We start from the raw sequence: 21,078 nt of genomic DNA on the forward strand, positions 1-21,078 counted from the left end.
CGCATAGAATCACCCCCTTTCCGCTTGTACCACCAGTTATCAACCACCCTGTATATAATGTTTGATACTACTAGCAATGTTTCAATTTGGCGCAAATGGCTTAGTAGAAAGTTCAGTTATAGTAGATGTTTCCTCTTCCTTCTAACCTAGGTACGTGTTGTATTATTACGTAATTAAAAATTTTAGTGAAAAAGGAAGAAAAACACTATGTATTCTTATATTGACTGGAAGATGTAATTAGAGAAGACATATTTTTTAATGTAATGTTATGAATTTTATTAAAATATCTTAATGAAACTTGTAATAAATTTCTAGTAATATAATTTAAAACAGAAAGATACAGGAGATTATTTAATTCAAAGAGAAAAAACCTACGAAAGATTGAAAATAGTTTTTTGATAACATCAGGTAATACAGAATTCATATATATAATAAAGTTATATAAATCAAATAGGTTAGAGTAGCACATGTTTTAATGATAAAACAGTACATTTCATCTTTATATCTCAAATGAGATAAATACATTATTTCAATATATTTTATAAAAGTATTAAGTAAAAATTTCTTACTAGAAACCACTATTGTATAGTAACTTATAGAACATCGTTCTTATATAAACAGTACTATCAAATAATATTAAGAGAATAATTTTTTGTTATCATCTTTAATCAATTATAGCATACTTATAATTTAAAAGATTCTTTTTTAAATAAAATGTACAGTGTTGATAATATCAATTAATTTTCTAAATTACTTCGTTCATACTACAAATATACGATTCTTGCACACTGTTATTAAAAATAGAAATAAACATTGCATGTACATCAATAAAACAAATCCTTTTCAATCATACTGAGGTAAGAAAAACAATGCACCAATAGAATTAAATTATGTAATAAATTGTATTTTCTCTGTCCTTGAATATAAAAGTGACAATCGACGCTATAATAGAATTCTTTTATCAATGGTTAAGACTATGGTGAACTAGAACCTAACCTCATTATGAGTTTCTTGATTTTTACAATTTAAAAAGTGTAATATAATAATCTTAGTTTCTTCTTAAGTTATTCTTTTGTAAATAAAATAGGTGTGACATTAAGACTTCGCTAATAACAATCATTAAACAAAATTAATAGGTATGTGTTAATTCATACTATTTATCTCAATGTTTCTATTCTTTATAATTATATGAATTAATATTGCAGTGTCACAAAAATGCTGCAATTTAATACGGCAGCTTTTACAATAGCAACCAGGTTTACTTCTCGATTTTTATGTCGATTAAATGCATCATTAAGTACAAATACAGCAGCAATAATCTCTGAGTCTAAGACTGCTGTTAAGGTAAAGTTTTATGTTTTTTAATAAAACTCTGTAATTACACATTTATTTTATATTTGAGAAATATTATCATACTTTACTAAGAAAATAAGTGTTGATTTGTTAAAGCTTGGTGACCAAATAGAGGAAATGATATCAAATATAACGATAGTTGATAAACAACACTTGGGATTGGATAAATTAAAAATAAAATTGTGTAAAGATTTAAATATAAAACCAATAATTACTGAAAAGATTAAAAAAGCACAAACTGTACAAGAAATACTAGAAACTGTGAAAACATCTTCTATGCCTCAAGATGATATTTTGCATATTCTCAAAGCTATTTCGATTTGGGTACATAATAAGGAGGAAAGTAAATCAAGTACTAAAATAAATAAAAGTTCTGTACAAAGCCAAACAGGAGATAACAACACAACATTTAAAAATTCTCTGCTTAATACTGAAGATTCTTTTTCTCAGTACTATAATCTTTCAACGTCTGCAATGATCAAGGTAAAAAGGTAAAATAACTTTTCTTTAATTTTATTTCATATATATATATATATATATATATATTTGTGATTTGATGTAGAATATAAGTAAATTAGCACAAGCAGGTGACAGAAATGTGAAACTTTTAAATTATTTCTTTAACAATATTATTGAATATCATGAATTACTGAGTACGAAAGCATGTTCAAATCTAATGTTTAGTATGAGCACTTTGAATTACTCTGATGAGGTAAGGCCAAAAATAATATTTACTTTAAGATGAAAATTAATAATTAAAAGATATATAAAAGTAGACTAAAATTTATTTTAGAGATTACTTAAAAAAATTTGTAAAGATTTCATAAAGAGTAAAAGTGTTTCTGGTAATGAAACTAATTTTGTAACAATAATATCTTTGTTAAAATCTATGGCATTTGTCAGATATAAAAATAATGTATTTTTAAATCAGCTATGTGATGACATTATTAAATCCAAAATAAAATATAGCAACACACAAATTGCAAGCATTTTACAGTCATTTGCAACATTAGGTTATCATTCTCAATATGTAAATGACATCATAGAGGTATGTACCATAAGAAACCTTAAGACAGTTATATTTATTTATTGCTTTGAATTTTCACTCATTTGAATGAATACATTTTTCAACCAAAAGAGGTTTAAATGCACTAAAATATAATCTTATAATTAGGAATATTTCCCAAATTCAGAGATTGAGAAACTTAAATACTCTACCAGATTAAATCTTGTATGGTGCTTTGCTGTATTCAAAATATTGCAAAACGTACATGCTGAATCTGTATTAAATGAAAAGTTTGTTTCAAAAACATTGATCTTTGGTTAGTATTTATGATTAGAATGAAGGATTTATTTTACATTGATAATAAATTAATGTTTAATTTTATTATATAGATACAGAAATCAACAAAAAATTATCCTATCAGTTAAAATTATTAAATATCAATGGATATGCACAATATGCACTCAACAATTATTCCGGTAAGGTAGAATGTATATTTGGTATTCAAAAAGATATAAGTTAATTTACATATATTTTAACCAATATTTTTAGGACCTCTTTTGAATAATGAGGTAGTACCACGTATAGTGAGCAAACGTACAAAACAAAAACTAGCGTATGTTGAAGCACTACAAGTCACATTAAAAAATATGTTGCCATCTACATCTCATTTCAATATGAGTATAAATACCAACATGGGGTTCCTTTTAGGTATTTAAAAAAATATTTCATGATGTGTATTCATTAAAAATTAATATATATTAATTAATTATTATTAATATATATATATATATATATATATATATATATATATATATATATATATATATATATATATATATATATATATATTAAGTATAATATCATACTTAAATAACATTATAGATGCTGAAATATGTGTGGATCACAAGTTTAATTTTATTAGTATGGATAGTGATACTAAAAATGGAAATTTCATTAAGTAAGTATGAAAAGGAAATTGAAATAATATGTAAATGTAAATTTCAATATAATAGTATATTTAAGAATCATAAATTAAATGACATACTTAATCCATTTTTAGGATAGCTTTATTATTGGTTGATTATTATGACATGTGCCTAGGAGATACAGATTATCAAGGATTAATTAAATTGCATAGACATTTATTGGGATGTAACAATTATGAAGTATTAATTATACCTTACCAATATTTTGGTATAGAAGATAAAATTGTAAAGCGTACAAGTTACTTAAGACATCAAGTATTCCAAATATTTCGGAAAATAACGGATAATAATTAATTATGATTTCATATTATGTAATATTCGATAAATAAAAAAATTATAGGATGTAATTATGCTTATAGTTTACGTTACTTTTATTAATATTATTTACTATTCCGTTATTTATTAATTTGATTAATCATTTATCTGTTTCCTCGATTTCAAATTTTGTTTAGTATAGAAATTATGTAATATAATGTATATATTTTTAAAATATATACATATATACATGCAAAAGTAATAAATATTTGTTTCAAAAATACTAAAAATTCATACTAGATATTTATTTAATTAACATATTAAATTTTTTTGTGTAATTAAAATATATTATTTAATCGTAAAACTTCTATTAATTAAACTTTTATTAATATTCTTCATTATTAACTGTATAATTGTTTGTACTATAATATTAAAATCATATAAGTTACTTCACTACTAATTTGTACGTATTATTTCTTGCTTTATTTATATCAATATGGTTTTAATATACGTTATCTCTTCTATATGATATTTTGCATAGTTTTGTAATAAATATTTTCTTCCTTGACAAATTCAAATTACACATGACTATGACGTATTTCCTTCGTTCATATCAGCGCCATCTAGTAAAAACCTGTGATTAAATGTGCACGAATTACACATACCAAAATTGGAAATTGGAGTAGACTTTGTATTGTGATTTATCGAAAAGTGCTGTGAATTCTTTTGGAATTGTTTTGTTAAAAAGCGGACTTATTTCAAAATGGTAAATAGTTATTATTATTTTTATCCTTACACGAAGAGAACTAAACAAAACTTATTAATGGTATCTTAGATAATTTTTAAATTATATATATATATGTATGTTAAATCTTTTAGATGCAATTTATGTTATTATTCAGTCGTCAAGGAAAATTGCGTTTACAAAAGTGGTATGTGGCCCATCCTGATAAATTGAAGAAAAAGATTACTCGAGAATTAATTACTACAATATTAGCACGAAAACCAAAAATGTCAAGTTTCTTAGAATGGAAGGATGTTAAGGTTGTCTATAAAAGGTATATCACAATTACATTATGTTTTCCAAGAATAACAAGTTTTTGTTGAAGTAAATGAAAATTTTACTCTGTTCGATAACATTTGAACAGCAAATTATTTTCATATTTTATTTGTTTTTCAGATATGCCAGTTTATATTTTTGTTGTGCAATAGAACAAAATGATAATGAATTATTAACATTAGAAATTATACATCGTTATGTCGAACTATTAGATAAATACTTTGGAAGTGTGAGTATGAACTTAATTGTATTTTTTCATAATAAGATATATTTAAATGTAATTTTTGGAATACATATTTACTTAAAATTCATTATTACACTTTTCTGTATATAATATATTTATTAATATTGTCTACAAAAGTATTAATATAAACATTATATTGTATTTTAATACAGAAATTTGTAGTTAAAATGATATCTATTTTTATTTTATTTTATGCAGGCGAGGAGATTAAAACTTTAATATCATTTTAAATATGTTACTAGGTTTGTGAACTAGATATAATTTTCAACTTTGAAAAAGCATATTTCATCTTAGACGAATTATTGGTTGGTGGTGAAATTCAAGAGACTAGCAAAAAAAATGTTTTAAAAGCCATTGCAGCTCAGGATTTACTACAGGAGGTTAGTTATGGGGATGTACCCATTGAGTTGTGACTTGTCCTTTTTAACGATATTATAATTTTCTTCTGTTACTTTCTAGTAATATTACAGAGTCATTTTGACCTATACATTTTTTTTATTTTATTAATTTTCTTCTTTAAGAAAATTAATAATATTTTGCAATTTTTGTTATATTCTCATAACTATATATTAGTATTTTAATATTTGAAGATTCGTTAAAACGACTCTTGCAATATATTTAACCATCAATAGTTGGTGTGTAACATTCTTATTAAAATAATCAAATTTCACACTGATTAAGAGGTACATATAAAAAGTATTAAAACCTCTTGGCTGATATATATGTGGAGCATGTTTGTAGCCTGTTTATTCTGGGTAAAATAATGTGATGATATATAAGCTCAACTCGTAATAATACTTTATTATATATATATGTATACAGTTCCTTTTTTATATGTAAAGATTACATATTAATATTTACATATAAGAAAAAATTTACATTTAACTTTAAATGTACATAGCGTAGTAAACAATTATTATTAATACTTAACAGAATATTCAAAATAAGAACATATAGATGGGAAAAATCTAAATCAATGAAATCTTCTTATGTGAAAGTAATTACTGCATTATTTTACTGTCTGGAGAAACTGGGTTATAATGATATTTTAATGTTTATTAACAGTGTAATATCTAAATTGCATGACGGAATGTAATTTTTTAATTTTAAATATTCATGTGTTGTTTTTTTTTATTTGATATTTTTTCACATTTCCATATGTTTTATGTGCTACATATATTATATATCTTTGCAATCTGAAAATAGTTCTATTCTTTTATGTAGTCTGTTATGAAATACTTAAAATTTTTATTAATGTTTGAGGTGTGTTGTATGTAATTATTGATATATGTTTAGTTCGAAAAATCCATATTATACATATTATTAATATGTACATGCAATCATGAAGAATACTCTATACTATTATGAATCATGAATGTGATTCATTTCTTTTCAATATAATGTGTCATAAAATAATCCTAGTTATATATATTGTATAATCAGGAAAGCATAAAAAGTGTCTGCTTATTTTTTTCAATAATATTAAGTAAAATATTATGCATAGATGAATATAGATATATTTTGTATTTAAAAGTATTGTAACTTTATATTTTCTTTGTAGCTAATGCTGTGTGCATAGAATGCTTATACGCTTATTCTCTCTTTAATGTAAGTGGGCTTACACATGTTGTGAATTTTTATTCATAATGTACGCAACAGCATATCTATAGTGATAAAGTTAAACATATAAAGAACCGTTGCCATATTTTAATATCAAATGTTGTCATAGAACATTGTGTAATATGACATAATTTACAAAATTAATGATAATATATTGTTTCTGGTTCAAATGTTCCTTTATATAAAATAGTACCTTTTAGACTGAAGCAAATCAGTAGTACTACATTAAAAAAAATAGTTAGCTATTTGTATGAGAATAAATCTGCATTATGCAAGTAAATATTATAAAATTATTAAATATTTTGTAATTATTTCTAATATAATTAACTTATAGTATTTTCTATTAAAATATTAATAAGACATAATATCACTATAACAAAGTTATTTTTCTGTCTTAAAGTTTTAAAAATTTAGTACACATTTAGAAAAAAATATTTAGCTTTTTATTTGGCATGTTGCAAATACAGAAACATAATTGCTGCTTTAAACATGAAAAATGTAGATTGAAAATTTAGTTACATTCGAAATATTTTTAAATAATGTAGTTTAAATGTGCACTTTTAAATTTATTATATTTTATGATTATGGGAATAACAGTATAAAAATAACAGAAAATATATATATACATGTATAAGCACTTTTAGGTGTATTAGTATTTCTATAAAGATCTATTTCGTTACTTTAAATGTATTTCAGAGAATATATTGTTTTATTTATGCTAGAACAAAAAGATAAAAATTATCTTAACCTAGTAATTAAAAATTCATACAATCAATAATATTTTTATATATACAACAGATCTCTAGTTTATGAAGCAAAAATAAATATATATATATTATGTAACATACTTCCTGAAATGAAATTTATAACACTGTATATAAATTACATAAAAATATTTAAAGTATCATATATAGAAGAATATAACTTCATAATATTTGTACAACAAAGATTAATTAGTATTTAACTAATATATAAAATAAATTAAAGATATTTTTAAATAATATTATTAGAAATAGAAAGGGAATTAAAATTTTTTAAGAAATACGATTTTTAACATTGATAAAGGATGAATTCGTGTATTAAGATAAATTTAATGGGATTGAACTTCCAAGTTCAATTTCAATTTAATTCTTTTCTGTATATCTTACGTTTTGGGATTTCAAAACTATATTCCTAAAGTATTTCTTTAAAATTTGTAAAAATGATGGTATTATAAACATTTATTATTAACTTTACATCGTAATTTTTGCAATAAAATTTTGGATACTATTTGGTATTTTTCATAAAAAAAATTGTTCTTACAAGGAAAATAATGAAAATTTCCATTTGAATGATTTTAAAAAAGCTTTATCCTCTTTTCATTGAACATCAATGTTTGAACATTTTTGCTATATAATAAATAATACAAATATTGAAATGACCAATGCATTCAATGGTCAGAACATTAATTTTATTGATTTTCACTATTTTACATTTACTTTTTTTTTTGTATGATTTCGCAAAAACTGAATAAGTGAATAGATGGTTTGATTTAAAATTTGGTAAATGTGTACAATAAAAGTTTTTATCTTGAACCAGAATAATAGAAAAATATCTTATTATTAAGACATTAAGTGCCAAATCTTTAAAATATCGCAGTAGTAAAACACAAAGCATCAAAGCCGAAATTTTTTACAAAAAATTAACATTTTTAGATCAATAAGTCGAATAGTTTGTATTCCATGAAATTTCGAAGATTTCCTTCGTGTGTACAAAAAGTCCTCTTCTTCCCTTTTTAAAATCATTGTTTCTAGTCTATAGCAGGTTTTGTCTAACGTAATATAAATCATATGACATAACTCGTAATAAAAATGATTATATTACATACCATTATTCTAAAACGTATTTTTATCATAAAAAAAAGCTACAAAAATAATATGAATTAGTAGAATTCCACTAAATTTTATATTTAAATTGTTTTATTTATATTTGTTTAAAGTAACCTTTCAAATATTAATATTTTCTTGCATAAAAATTTGGTATTTTATTATTTTTATTGTGATACTATGCATGCATTGAGTAATATAATGATAACTAAAATAAATATTGCTAAATAATATTGAGTTTATTCTTTTTATTTTGATAAAAGTGATAGCGTAATTTAATTGTTTATAACTTATAAAAAGAGTTGCTTTACCTTAAAGGGTATGATGCTATGGAAATGCTGTTGTCCATAAGTAGTTATTGAAATGTATGTATATATTTCTAAATTGTAATAAATATCAATCATGGTCAATTATGTTAATGATTTTATGTAATGATATTGATTGTGATACACATGATGTCTTAAATGGTATTCATGATAAGTTCCTACATTGCGGAAGTATGCTTGTATGTTCGTTATTTTTTTAGATTTCCATCTTATAGATTTATAACATTTGTTTATTTTATTTCAATAAGATACTATACCATAAGAATAATGAAAACATCAATGGATATTATTTATTCGTAGGCACTGGTTCATATAAGGTAATTTTTCTTAATTATGTTTTGTTTAAATGTTAAACAGTTTAGCGTCAGTGATAGATGACATTTTTAACAACATTTTGTATTATGTTATAATTTTATTTTTACATATGTAAAGGACATGTTAGATTCTAGCATTATTATATGATTTATTTTTAATTTAGAATACAATTTGGAATGTCTGTTACACAAAGTAAATGTTATATTTTGTGATGTATTAACAGAAACTTTTGTGGTAATGTTACCAAATTTTTTACGTAGTAGCTTAATTGTATTATGGAATTTTTAGAATTGGGATATCATATTTAAATGTTTAGTTCAAATTTCTATATTAATAATATCATAAAATATAATAGTGAGTTTATAATTTTAAGAAATTAGTGTTTAATTGAGAAGGTTTCGTATTTTAATTATACTAGAAGAGAACAATCCTAACACCATATTGAATCAAAAACAAAAAATAATAAGTACGAAAGTTGCAGTAAATACATAGTATCAAAATGCATGTTTAGTTTATCAACATGCCATTTATTGTTAGTTTTGCTGACTTTATTTCATTTAGGTACTAATTAAAGTGAGATAATAAAGTGTTCTGATTAAGAAATTTCAATTTGTTCTTTGGTTTTCAGAATATTTTATAACATATTTTATTCTTTGTAAAATATCATGTAAGATAAAATTTATTTTTATTTTGATACTATATTACTCTTACTATATATATTTTGTAAGATAAAATTTATTACTAAGATTTAGCTCAAGATTATTGTTCCATTACTAAGGACATATCTAGAAATACACTAAAGATTAGTTAGAATATTTGTTTGTTTGTGGAAGGATGAAGCTGTGGAAGGTGCCCTGCGGGAGATAGGGCTTTTGTAGGTGCTGCGTTCTTGCATGCCCTCCATGGCCAATCTGTCAGCCCACATGAATCAAGATCCGGAGCAGACTCATCCGCTGCATGATGCCATCATACATCTCTACTTTTTCTATAGTTATTGAGCATCAATTTTTTATCATTGACAACCCTTACAAATTTAGTATTTGAACATTAGTATATTTTTTATAGGCGACACAAATAGATTTAATAGTAATATTCATGTAGTTCATGTGTATAATATATATATATACATCATAGAAAACTATATATATACATTATAGAGATTCATCTTAATTACGAAATTGCTTTTCATTTTATTATTGAGCAGGTAATAAAATTAGCTTCATACTATGGCAATAAAGTAATGCACATTTGAGAAATTATTATTTCTTTATGTGTAAATAGAAAAAAAGTGTTTAGATAATGTATACATCATTTTTTAATGCATAAGGATCTTTTCTGTGACATGTTATATAGTATTATATTTGTCTTCATAAAGGTATTTATTTCAGTATCTAATTAGAGGTGAATGTTTGAAGGTATCACTTTTATATGTGTACATGTGTATATACATAAACAGTGTCAATTTTTAATATTATAACTTTAACACAGTATATAATAATACCCATAATAAATGTATACAAAGAAATTTTTACACAATTGTATACAAAATTATATACTACCTTTTCCATGTAATTAACCCATTTATGTATTTATTGCTACTGTATTTACCCTTTCAGATTTTAATAAGATATATCTTGATTTATTTATACATAAAATAAAGATATTAGAATTTTTATTTACTCACTCTTTGTTAGAAAGAATTTTCGTTAAACTTCGTCAAGTTACAATATCTACACTTAATTATAAATACAGAGACATTCTGTATGCAGCATGCAATACAGATATTTCTTTGATTGATGCTTAAGCATTTTAAACGAAGCAATAAATGAACATGTGCTTTGTGCAGCTTTGTGTATCCATACAAGTATATACTCAGTTATATGAAAAGGGTTCAGTTCACCATTTGAAGCTGCATCAAGGAGATTACTTAATTACAAGCTAGGTACGTGTTTGTTTATATATTTTCATTATGTATATTTGCATTATATGATAATATGCAGCATCAAAGAAATTGATCCCTCTTCATATCCGTAGATGTACTTTTTGTATGGATCTTTAATGTAATAATACTATTCATATGTTTCAGGAGGAAACTCCACAAGGTTTCTTCGAGGACCATGGTCTGGGATAATACTTCCTAAACAATATATCCAGCATAACGTAAGTGGTATGTTACAATGCTGCTTCAACATTCCAGAATTCTATTTACGACAAGCTTTCTCAATTAGATTTAAGAGTATGGTACTGCAGAGACATTAACGAATTGAAATTAAGCTTTTCAATTAAAGTCATGTTTCTGTTATAAGTTAAAATGTAATTATATTGAAAAAATTATAATCGCTGTTTGAATAGTCAATGAAATGTAGTTACTCTATAAAACGTTAAAAACCAGACATATTGTTTCTCTTTGTTAAAATACTAGCAGTACTATACTACTTATATACATATATATCATATACATATATGTATGTATGTCTTTCCAGATTGACATATTATTTAATCCTTTATGTTTCATTTGCTTTCTGAAGTGATACAATGTTTATTCTTATCATAATTTCTTCTTTTATCTTTGATATGTATGCAAAGAAGTTGGTATAATTAAAGCTTTGGAACTAAAATTTATAATTTTGTTGATAGAATTATTATATTGTTGTATAATACTTAAGAAATTAAAATTTTATATGCTTGAAAGAAATCTGTAAAACAGTTTGCTCTTCATATTTTATTTTGCATTTATTACATTGTATTCCTATAAATTGCATTTAGTATATTTGTTTGTATGATTAACATTTTATGATATTTTAGTAAAAATATACTATTTTTTTCATCCAAGATGACTTCATCTATAAGTAACGAAAATAATACAATTTAATTCTCAAACCATATTTGGTATACAAGCAAATCTCATTACATAAACTGCTATATTTCCTTCTTATTAAATCATTTTTATTACATTGTTTATACATAAAGGGTCAAATAATTAAAGAATATTCGATAATATTGTCGCTATACGTGTATTAATGTATCGTTCGTGAGGTGCTTATCGAAATTCTATTTACATTTATTCTTTTTTGGGGGGGATTGAAGTATGTATAAGTATTACGAAAGGTCGTCGTGTTTTATCAATAATTAATCGATGATCATATTGTTATGTTTTACGTATAAATAATAGTCAATAAGTTTGACGACGTTTTCAAGCATACGCTCAAAAGTAGCCCAATCGTTCGAGTAAAATCAAACTGAAATTGAAGGAAAAGTAAACGTGACGTTTTGTTAGAAACAAGGTATATAATTGAAATATGAACAGAACAATTAGAATTTGAAGGACTCATTTTATACGAATATTTCAAATTTATGTTTAGTCAAATACTGAATTACAACAAATATATTGCTCTTGAAGGAGAAAATTTCTTCTTGAAGATTTGCGATTATATATTCGAAATAATTATTTTTCTCTTAAATAAAATATAATATCCTCACGTGAAATTTATAATCCTTCGAAAATATTATTTAAGACATAGCACAATTAAAAGAAAATCAATAGAAATGTTTTGTTATCGTTGAAATCTGATGAGATAACTACATACGTACGTTGTAAATTTTTCAGTAATCGTTATCGCTAAATGAAGAAATTTTCCTTGTTATAATTAATAGTTGAATGTTCAATTGTACTATTTGTATAAGAGTTCTGCAGCATATCCAGCTTAATCGTGTGTCACATAATGCTTTTTACATTCTTACGTGTAAAAATTAGTTATTTTTGTTTTCCTTTCCTATATATATTTTTTATCAAAATTCGATATGCAAAACGTGATTTATATCTAAAATTTTGGTTGTAAAATGAATTTAAAGAAGACTGTTTCTTTATACATTTATTCCTATTACATAGGTAAAAGTTTTGGTAAATTCAAAAGAATACTTATAATAGCTTAGAAATGAAGCTAAAAGAAAAATTAATGAATAATTAATAAATTACAGAAAATATTATATAACGACATTTCGAAATTACTGCGGCTAATTGCAAAGCTTGCAAAAAAAAATTGCATTATTATAAAATCGTTTATATAATATCATTTTTTTTTAAGAATTAGAAAAATACCTCGTTTCGCGAATTTAAACCGGATATGCTGCAAAATTTCTTAAAATTTTGTTGAATTGATTAATTATAAGCGAAAGGATAGAAGAGCACTTAATAATCGTAGCTTTCGCCAAACGATTGCGTAATCTATCATTCGTCTCATACAGGATGATTTATCTTACCATATAAATGAAGTTATTGCGGAAAGTAAGCTGCGTTGAAAAGGATAAAATGGATTTTCAAGGATTTGCAGATTTGTAAAATAGAATTCAACACATCGAGAATACCTGTATTTCACGAAATCAGTCATATATACATACATTACGTATGCGTTATATGAATCTGTTATTTCAGTGAAAAAGATTCTACCTTCGTTCTTTCGAGTAAGGGAAAAACAAAGATAAAGAGTCGTATTCGTCGTCTTAAATATAATATTATTTCAAAATTTACAATTGCTTGCTTACAAATGTTTAAACAAATATTGCATATCTTACCTTCCATAAAATTTATTTATCTATCGACAAGTTAAAAGTTCATTTTATTTACAACCTATCCATTAAGATCGCGCCATGTACTATATGATAAAGTTGCTGAAATTTTCCATTCAACCCAGCGTACTTTCCCAAATAAACTTGTAAATTAAAATCGGCCACCCTGTAGACTAACTGAAAATCACTGACGAGGATATCGATTTCGATATAAACATCATCTTGTAGTATTTTTTCGGCGCTGGCGATGATAAAAGATATTCATGTTCCTGTCGATTATCATTCTCGTCTTACCGAAATAGTTTTGCGCGCGGTTCTATCGCCAATTCTTGTTTTCACGCGTATATGTACGTCCCGAACAAAGGAACGGAAGAAATCGATGTTTAAACGGAAGCATGTAAAAAATTTCCCAGGCATGCAAGTTTGTATCGTTACTAGAACCATAGTTTATCGATTATGGAAACGTTCGCCGATCGACAAATTTTTCATATTAATCTCGGTGAATATTACGCTCTTAAAGGCTGTCATGGATGAAGGTTTGTCTCAATACGTTTTTCAACATTAAAGATTAATGAAATCGAACAAACGAAACCAAATGTTTTACAGTAATCATTGGGTCGCGGATTTTTATGCGTTTATGGGACATCTAAAAATGCGAAAATCCATATAATGTACCAAAGTATATACGGTGTTTCAGAAACTATGGCGCAGTCTGCTATTGGTTAATTCTACGTGAAACAGCAAGTCGAAAATGCAGAATAAATATCGTTGACGCGTGTTCAAGAAAATCGAGAAAGAAACTAATTGGTTTGAAAATTTGTCGAGTTAAACTTGGTTAATTACCGACTAAGTATGAGTGGACAATTAGCAGCAGGTTGTTGCACACGCGAAATAAAATTTTCCCTTTCAAGAAGATAAAGTTTGAACATACTTAGCGAACAATTAGCCTGGTACAGGCGCGCGATAAATTTACTAATTTATCGTTCTTGAAAACAAAGCGAAAAAACTTTTATTACGTACCTTCGACCTATTTTATTGAAGTATGTCTGACGAATGTACAAGCTTAATTTTCCCAACAAACGAAGCGACGTATGAAAGCATCTTATTCTATATTTTCGCTAGGTTTCTTCACGTAGCATCACCTTATCGCCGATTGTACCGTCATTGTTGGTGGTTGATAACACCGTACAATGTGTCTAAGATATCCAAGATAATGGTCGTAATGATAGTAGGCGAAACAAATTTCCGTTTCGGTTCTATGTTTTTAGCGATACTTGCAGAAATAAACATTTCCGTAAATATACGCAGCCTAGTGATTACAAATAGTATTACAATGGCATTATTGCACGATAAAAGTAAAATAAAGCCTGACAATATAGGAATAAAAATTCACGCACGGTGAAATTTCTCTTCATAATAGCTTTTAAGAGTTACAACGTCGCGAACACAATTTACAAAGGGACAATAAGTTTAAACACTGTTCGTTGAATCGTTTGTTCATGGTATTGATACAAACTGTTGATACAAGAGAAAGAGAGAGAGAGAGAGAAAGAGAAAAGAGAGTGAGAGAGAGAGTATGCGTTATACATATCTGAAAACTATATACTCGCAAACAACATGTTTTTTTATAGTTTATCTTAGACGTAGGTAGCTCGAAACACATTGCGGCGTACGTATTCATGTGTCACATTTAAACCAGCTTGTTGAGATTTTTTCTTTCTATACGTCACAAGATTGTTTGTTTTTTGAGTTTCTAGCATTTTTAACGAAAGACCGATGATATTTTTTTCTTTTCTACATATACGAAGGTTGCCTGGATATTAAATATCAGACTTGAAAAGTGACGATCGAAAGATTCATGAAAACGTTCGGTTTCGTTTAATCGTACTGGGCAATATGGATATTTTTATTCTTATTTTTATTTGTTAATATTAATTTTTAATGACATCGGCTTAGAAATTATAAGGTTAACCTTCTAGATAAGAATTTTTTTCTAGACATCCTCTTTTTATGTTTTTTTTTTTCTTTTAAATTCATAACGATAAACGATTTCATCGAGTAGAATAATAGAATAATTTTTAATAATACGACGGAAATGACAGAATTATAAAATAAATTAAATATCGATTCTTTTAACTTGAAAAAACGATAATATTAATTTTATTGGAAGATGCATATTGCCTAGAAATTCTATTTCTATGTTTACTATATTTTATATTACGTATATAATTTCACCAAACAGAATGTAGAATAGTTTTAAGCAATACGAAGAAAATGGCTATGTTTAGTTAAAGTACTTCGACTATTTTGCGTTTAAGTATTTAATAAACGATGGTGCACGTAAATCGATATGATTTGCATTATCTTCTGTCTCGTTAGGTACTTTTTATTATATACGTATATTTCAAATACTTATGACGTTCGCCAGATTCTTTGTTAGTTTAATATGGCTACACGTACGCAACGCAATAGTAAAGAAACTTTCCTTCGGTAGTATACAGGTGTTTTATGTTAACGAGAAATCAAAATTAGGGATTAAGCGCTGAGAATTATTAGAATTCGTGGTACACAGAATTAAGGTATTAAAGAAAATTCTCAGAACAATACTACGAACCAATGTTAAACATATGAACGTGTATTTACGATAAGTCTATGAATATTGTATTTGAAAAGACGATGCTTTATGCTCCGTCCATAATAAAATATGTGATGTAAAAATATCCATTTTTCTCCAGTATGTTTTGCGCTCCTAGCCAATGGCCCAAGCCAATTGTAAGTACAAGTCCTCGGGATGTTCGTAAGTATAACTTGAAATTGTTAATATCATTCTTAATATAGAAAATTGAAATTGTTGATGCTGCTTTGTGTAAAATTGTTTTAATAATTCTTCGATTAATTGTTTAAATTGCAGTAATAGATTGAGACATTTTGAATAATCCGGAAGAATACCTCTTCCGTATTCAAGTGTAAGAAATATGAAATGTTGAGTAAACTTCACGCAAGAAAATAATTGGCCATCTACGTGGCATGAATGGTCATTCAAGATAATCTGATTCTTCATATCTTCAAAATATCGTATTAGAGAAAAATCAAGAAATTTAGACGGTACTTTTACATTTTACTACCATTATAAACTCGAAAATCGCTCCTTTTACCGTTTTACTTTCCTTGTACTCGACTGCACATAAGAAAAAATATTGCATTTTGCTTTACAGTTTCTTACCTAATTAATTTATGATAACTTTTGAAAATAATGTATCGAGTTGTAATGGTATATCATACGATTGAAAATCATTTTTTTCTTACATTTTCTTCTGTATTTTGCATAAAAAATGAATTAAAAAATACATCTTTTCAGTTTTAGGGAGAATAAATTGAACGAGCTCGAGTCTTTATCATCTGAAAGAAAATCGTATTCCTACGAAACAGAGAGCAAGAGTATCTTCTTTATTAAGAAAATGTCTTTCATCTCGTAACAGAATTTTTCAAACTTTCTACTTGTTGACATAATGTGTGTATGGATGATTAATCTCTGGATGCGACTGTCCCGTGTATCTAATTTTCTAAACTAAGTTGACGTATATGAACGCGTGTAAACTATTGTATGAAGGGAACGAACACGCGAATGCGTTTCCTCGTTCAGTTCCGGCATTGAAAAATCCTATACACGCCGCTGCTGTCGAGATTTTCCATCATCGACGTTTGCAGCGTGCATTGTCAACCACGTATTTCAAGGATTCACGCAACAGCGAGTCGATGATGGGTGACAATAATGTCGCAAATAACAATGTTGCATTATTCAGAGGACGCAGGATAGAAAACGTTAATTTTAATCGTAACGAGTTGACAAGACCGAAGAATACGTCGCGTGTATGTTCTTTCCTTATTTAGGAATTATTTCTAGTAAGTAATAAATATAAAAACTTGGTATTCGCTATCAAGTATCGCAAGTACAATAATCGATAATTTGCTATTTAAAGGACAAAGTTTAAGATATACTATTAAAATATCTACTCGTTATATTTATTATTATTTGGAAATAATTTGAAACATTTATAAGTGAAGAGATACCAATGAAAGATTTATAACAAATAGATTGAATGAATTTTTATGCATTTATGATTGTAACTGAACATAGGTATCTTTCTTATATTACGTTTAAAATGATTTCTGGATCTTTAACGTTACTGGTTTAAATTGTCTGCTATATTGTAAAAATATTCATTTACTCAACGTAGACTAAAATTCTGAGTCCAAGAGCGAAAAATATTCTACGTCTTGAAATGAATGGAAATGATAGGATAAAATTCAGTTGAATGAAGCTCCGTTTCTGAGAAGAGGGATTTTGAAGGTTACTTGAGAACACGTGTTTCCTTCATACTTATCGCAGCAGATTTCACTACAGATGTTCTGTGTGAGTAAGGCTTTCATACCGTGTATCAGAATTTATCAATTTTTTTTTTTTTTCTGTATCAACTATATACAAGTTTCTATTGAATAAACGATACGATAGTACTGGATGTTGTTTGAATAACGAATAAAATATTATTCATTATTCCAATAGTGATGTCAATTTTTATTTGTTCGTTATTTGCTTATTAGTCTGTTATCGTTTATTAAAATTCAAACCCTTTATTCGTTAGTAGAAGAAAAAGTAATTTTTTTCTTTTATATTATCGTTCGATTATTTATATTTTATATCAATATTTAAAATATTTATTATTTTCATTTTGAAACTTCATATTCGTTCTTTCGCCTTCGCGATTTCTCACGAACCAATTTTGTACTTTCACTTTATTGGTAAAAGAACCATTTTTATTTTTTCTTTCTTTTCCTGAAAAATTTCAGATAACGAATATACATGATTCGCGATCTCAAAAACAAGTTATTCTACCATTTCAACTTATTTTGGATCACGGTATTATGCCTTTTCGGACTGTACGAATTTCAACTATACATATGCGTATCTACGTCCTATTAAATCAATATGGGGACAAAATCAGTGAAACATGGAAGGAGGTATATACATTTACTTTTACCAATCATATTGATTTCTTGTATTTTACTAATTTTCCCAACAGACTTTTACACGAATCGATAATACTTAATCATAAAATCTCTGTTACTAGCAAACACAAGGTTAAAAAACAAATGATTATTTTATAAAAACAAGTTATAATTTCTCAGCCAGAGTAATTTTAGTAGCATTATTCTTCTTTTCAAACAAAATCATATTGTCATTCTCCATGTTGGAGAATTAAATACTATAACAAAATGAATTCAACATCTTGTTTATGATCGAGAACGAACGTGTAACTTGAAAGTTACACATCCTCTATTTATACTTCAAAAATTATCTTATACCCTAGTTATTTGTCCTTCCATCGTAATTCTGTTATCTACCTTGTCACCAAATAATTTGCTTACGACTCACATCGATCATTAATTCGTATTTCTTCCATCAGGATGGAAAAATCTAATTCGATACCGATTGCTCCGTTCACGCGCAAAGAAAGTTCCTGTTAGTGTTGAAAAATAGCCAAACACTCTAATTAAAAGGCAATATCAATGGAAAGAGTAAACGAACGAAATCCCTAAAAGAATTATCATCCATCACTGCAGAGTCTCAGTCCTCCCAGCCATCCCCCTAAGGTTTCTTGCAAACATTTCCAGAAACGCCGAGGGACGCGTTCGACGAAGCAGCAACGAAAACGGAGCAACAAAACGGAAGAAGAGGAGTTTCGTCCCTCGAGCGATTCGTACGATGGAATGGCCGGTGTACGCATGAAACGTAAACGCGTTGCGCGAAAGGAACGCTGCGGAGCCGCGTCGGCGCGCGAGCAGAGCAGCGTCGACGGCTGGTCGTCGCTTTGACGTCGTCGAGGCAAGTCGAGGCGGCCTGGAAAAGCCGTGTGCTGCTGCCCGCGTATAAACGACGTCGTTTCACTGCACCGGCCCGATCGAAGCGTTCCTCGGTTCTCGGCTTTTGTTCGCGTGCACCGTGAGTCGATATCTCGGCCAGTGGCGTGTACGAAAACGGAAACTGAGGAAGCGTAAGCTGCTCCTCCGGGCTCCGTGTGTCGGGAAGGTACAGTGGGGTGGAGCGGCGCCATCCCGACGTCGCTCACGAATCCGATAACGCCGGACCACGGTTACCTAGTGCCCTAGTCTTCTCGATAGATCGCGCGGATATCATTGAAAATCCCTCAAAATGTGACTTGAACTTTCGAGTGAACGTTCGATGCTCGTAAGACTATTATGAAACCGGTTAGGACGTTAAGGATTGTATCGTTGTTTGTTAGAAAAGATCGTGTTACTTGACCGAATAATTCGTATTCAGTGTGGCGAGGTACATATACGTTATAATATAAGAAACCTGAAAAGAGGACGGTGTTGTTATTGGGAAGAGGATCGTTGGTAAGAAGAAGAGTATAAAAAGAAAAAAAGAAAGTGAATTAGGTGAAACGACTCGAGGGGTACCCCGATAAAACGGGGCTCCCTTACGGAGAGCCCCAGCTGGCCTGTGCATGATTCCGTCACTGGACGGCGGTGGTGACGGGTCCGTGGCTTGGATGCGCGAGCGCGACACCCGCATCGTCGTCGTACCGCAAGTGAAGCTCCCGGCGGAGGCGGAGGCGGCAGTAGCAGCGGCCGATGACGGTGATGGTCAGCCGCGAAACAGTGACTGCTGACTTGTGCACGATTAAACGCAATCTCGGTGTCGCGTACGGTGCCGTGCCGGTCGGTCGGTCGGTCTTGGGGGCGCAGCTTCGGGAATAATGCGTGTTAGGCACGTTACGCGACGACGAGGACGAAGGTACGACGCGAGGGACCCGAGCAGCCAGCCGCGGGTGCAGCTGCAGCAACGCAATTATGTACGCGTACGGTTTCGAGATCACGTAGTGGCTGCCGTGTAATTATGTTGTCATCGACGCGCGGCGCACCCTGTGTAGCTTCACGGTGAAAATCTGGCGTGAGCGGTGCCGCGGTGGAACGGGGAACATGGCGTCGGTCTCGGCTGAGACTCCAGCCAGCCATGGGCACAGCTTTAGCAAGAAAACGTTTCACAAGCCGACGTACTGCCATAGCTGCACCGACATGCTGTGGGGCCTCATACAGCAGGGGTACATCTGCGAAGGTAAGGTAACACCCATCCTATTCGCTACCCTCGTCCTTGTTTATCGCTCCTTTGTCCTCAAAGTCTCATATATACAATAATTCGTAGGCGAATCATGTATTCGTATAACGATTAGACAGGAAACAGTGGATATCATCTTGGTCGATTTCGAACGGCAGACGAAGTTCAAGTTACCGAGTGGCAACGTTTGAGTGGGCTCTTCGGTCAATCCGAATTGGTTGACTTTGGTTTCAATTCGTACATCGATCTTCGATTTTTCAAAATCGAGTATCTTACGAGTATCTTATATTTATGGATCGAGTTTTCTGGTGTAGCTTCTAAGGTAGAGGTCAAACGGAAAGTAG

The 21,078-nt window shown here is 28.5% G+C and overlaps 3 protein-coding genes across 16 annotated transcripts in view; all 3 read left to right on the forward strand.

Annotated features, from left to right (window-relative positions):
• The first annotated feature begins 217 nt into the window (after positions 1 to 217).
• LOC117155931 (FAST kinase domain-containing protein 4) lies at positions 218 to 3,692 on the forward strand. Of its 4 annotated transcripts, none has more exons than XM_076620919.1 (11): positions 222 to 408; positions 1,088 to 1,136; positions 1,206 to 1,344; positions 1,450 to 1,836; positions 1,916 to 2,065; positions 2,147 to 2,401; positions 2,528 to 2,675; positions 2,749 to 2,835; positions 2,909 to 3,067; positions 3,242 to 3,317; positions 3,420 to 3,692. In XM_076620919.1, exons 3-11 carry the CDS (start codon positions 1,216 to 1,218, stop codon positions 3,637 to 3,639), a joined length of 1,611 nt encoding a protein of 536 aa, XP_076477034.1. In that variant the 5' UTR covers positions 222 to 408; positions 1,088 to 1,136; positions 1,206 to 1,215; the 3' UTR covers positions 3,640 to 3,692. The 4 variants fall into 4 exon arrangements, with proteins under 4 accessions (XP_033188340.1, XP_076477034.1, XP_033188339.1 ...); XM_033332446.2 differs by lacking the exon at positions 222 to 408 and adding an exon at positions 638 to 857; XM_033332449.2 differs by lacking the exon at positions 1,088 to 1,136 and having other exon boundaries at positions 218 to 408.
• Positions 3,693 to 4,207: 515 nt separating this feature from the next.
• AP-1sigma (AP-1 complex subunit sigma-2) lies at positions 4,208 to 16,316 on the forward strand. 4 transcript variants are annotated; one of them, XM_033332324.2, is made up of 6 exons: positions 4,208 to 4,366; positions 4,480 to 4,658; positions 4,781 to 4,889; positions 5,147 to 5,284; positions 10,877 to 10,972; positions 11,117 to 16,316. In XM_033332324.2, exons 1-5 carry the CDS (start codon positions 4,364 to 4,366, stop codon positions 10,970 to 10,972), a joined length of 525 nt encoding a protein of 174 aa, XP_033188215.2. In that variant the 5' UTR covers positions 4,208 to 4,363; the 3' UTR covers positions 11,117 to 16,316. The 4 variants fall into 4 exon arrangements, with proteins under 4 accessions (XP_033188215.2, XP_033188217.1, XP_033188218.1 ...); XM_033332326.2 differs by lacking the exon at positions 10,877 to 10,972; XM_033332327.2 differs by lacking the exons at positions 10,877 to 10,972; positions 11,117 to 16,316 and adding an exon at positions 9,864 to 10,566.
• Positions 16,317 to 19,452: 3,136 nt separating this feature from the next.
• Positions 19,453 to 21,078, forward strand: part of LOC117155934 (diacylglycerol kinase theta) — a 43,614-nt gene continuing 41,988 nt past the window's right edge. For 4 of the 8 annotated variants that reach the window (XM_033332457.2, XM_033332456.2, XM_033332458.2 and 1 more), the window contains exon 1: positions 19,453 to 20,734. In XM_033332457.2, coding sequence (XP_033188348.2) covers positions 20,599 to 20,734 — 136 coding nt within the window. In that variant the 5' untranslated portion in view covers positions 19,453 to 20,598. The remainder of the gene's footprint in view (positions 20,735 to 21,078) is intronic. The other 4 variants (XM_033332461.2, XM_033332460.2, XM_033332463.2 and 1 more) reach the window with 1 other exon arrangement.

The sequence above is a fragment of the Bombus vancouverensis genome, chromosome 8 (genome assembly GCF_051014615.1).
Source record: "Bombus vancouverensis nearcticus chromosome 8, iyBomVanc1_principal, whole genome shotgun sequence".
Lineage (NCBI taxonomy): Eukaryota > Metazoa > Arthropoda > Insecta > Hymenoptera > Apidae > Bombus > Bombus vancouverensis.

Excerpts from the sequence above, each read along its gene's own strand:
- AP-1sigma (XM_033332324.2), top strand. Across the intron at positions 4,659-4,780 it reads GTTAAGGTTGTCTATAAAAG|ATATGCCAGTTTATATTTTT; the intron begins GTATATCACAAT and ends TTTGTTTTTCAG. Across the intron at positions 5,285-10,876 it reads CTCAGGATTTACTACAGGAG|CTTTGTGTATCCATACAAGT; the intron begins GTTAGTTATGGG and ends TGCTTTGTGCAG.
- LOC117155931 (XM_033332449.2), top strand. The coding sequence starts at position 1,216 with ATGCTGCAATTTAATACGGCAGCTTTTACAATAGCAACCAGGTTTACT. Across the intron at positions 2,402-2,527 it reads ATGTAAATGACATCATAGAG|GAATATTTCCCAAATTCAGA; the intron begins GTATGTACCATA and ends TCTTATAATTAG. Across the intron at positions 3,318-3,419 it reads AAAAATGGAAATTTCATTAA|GATAGCTTTATTATTGGTTG; the intron begins GTAAGTATGAAA and ends ATCCATTTTTAG.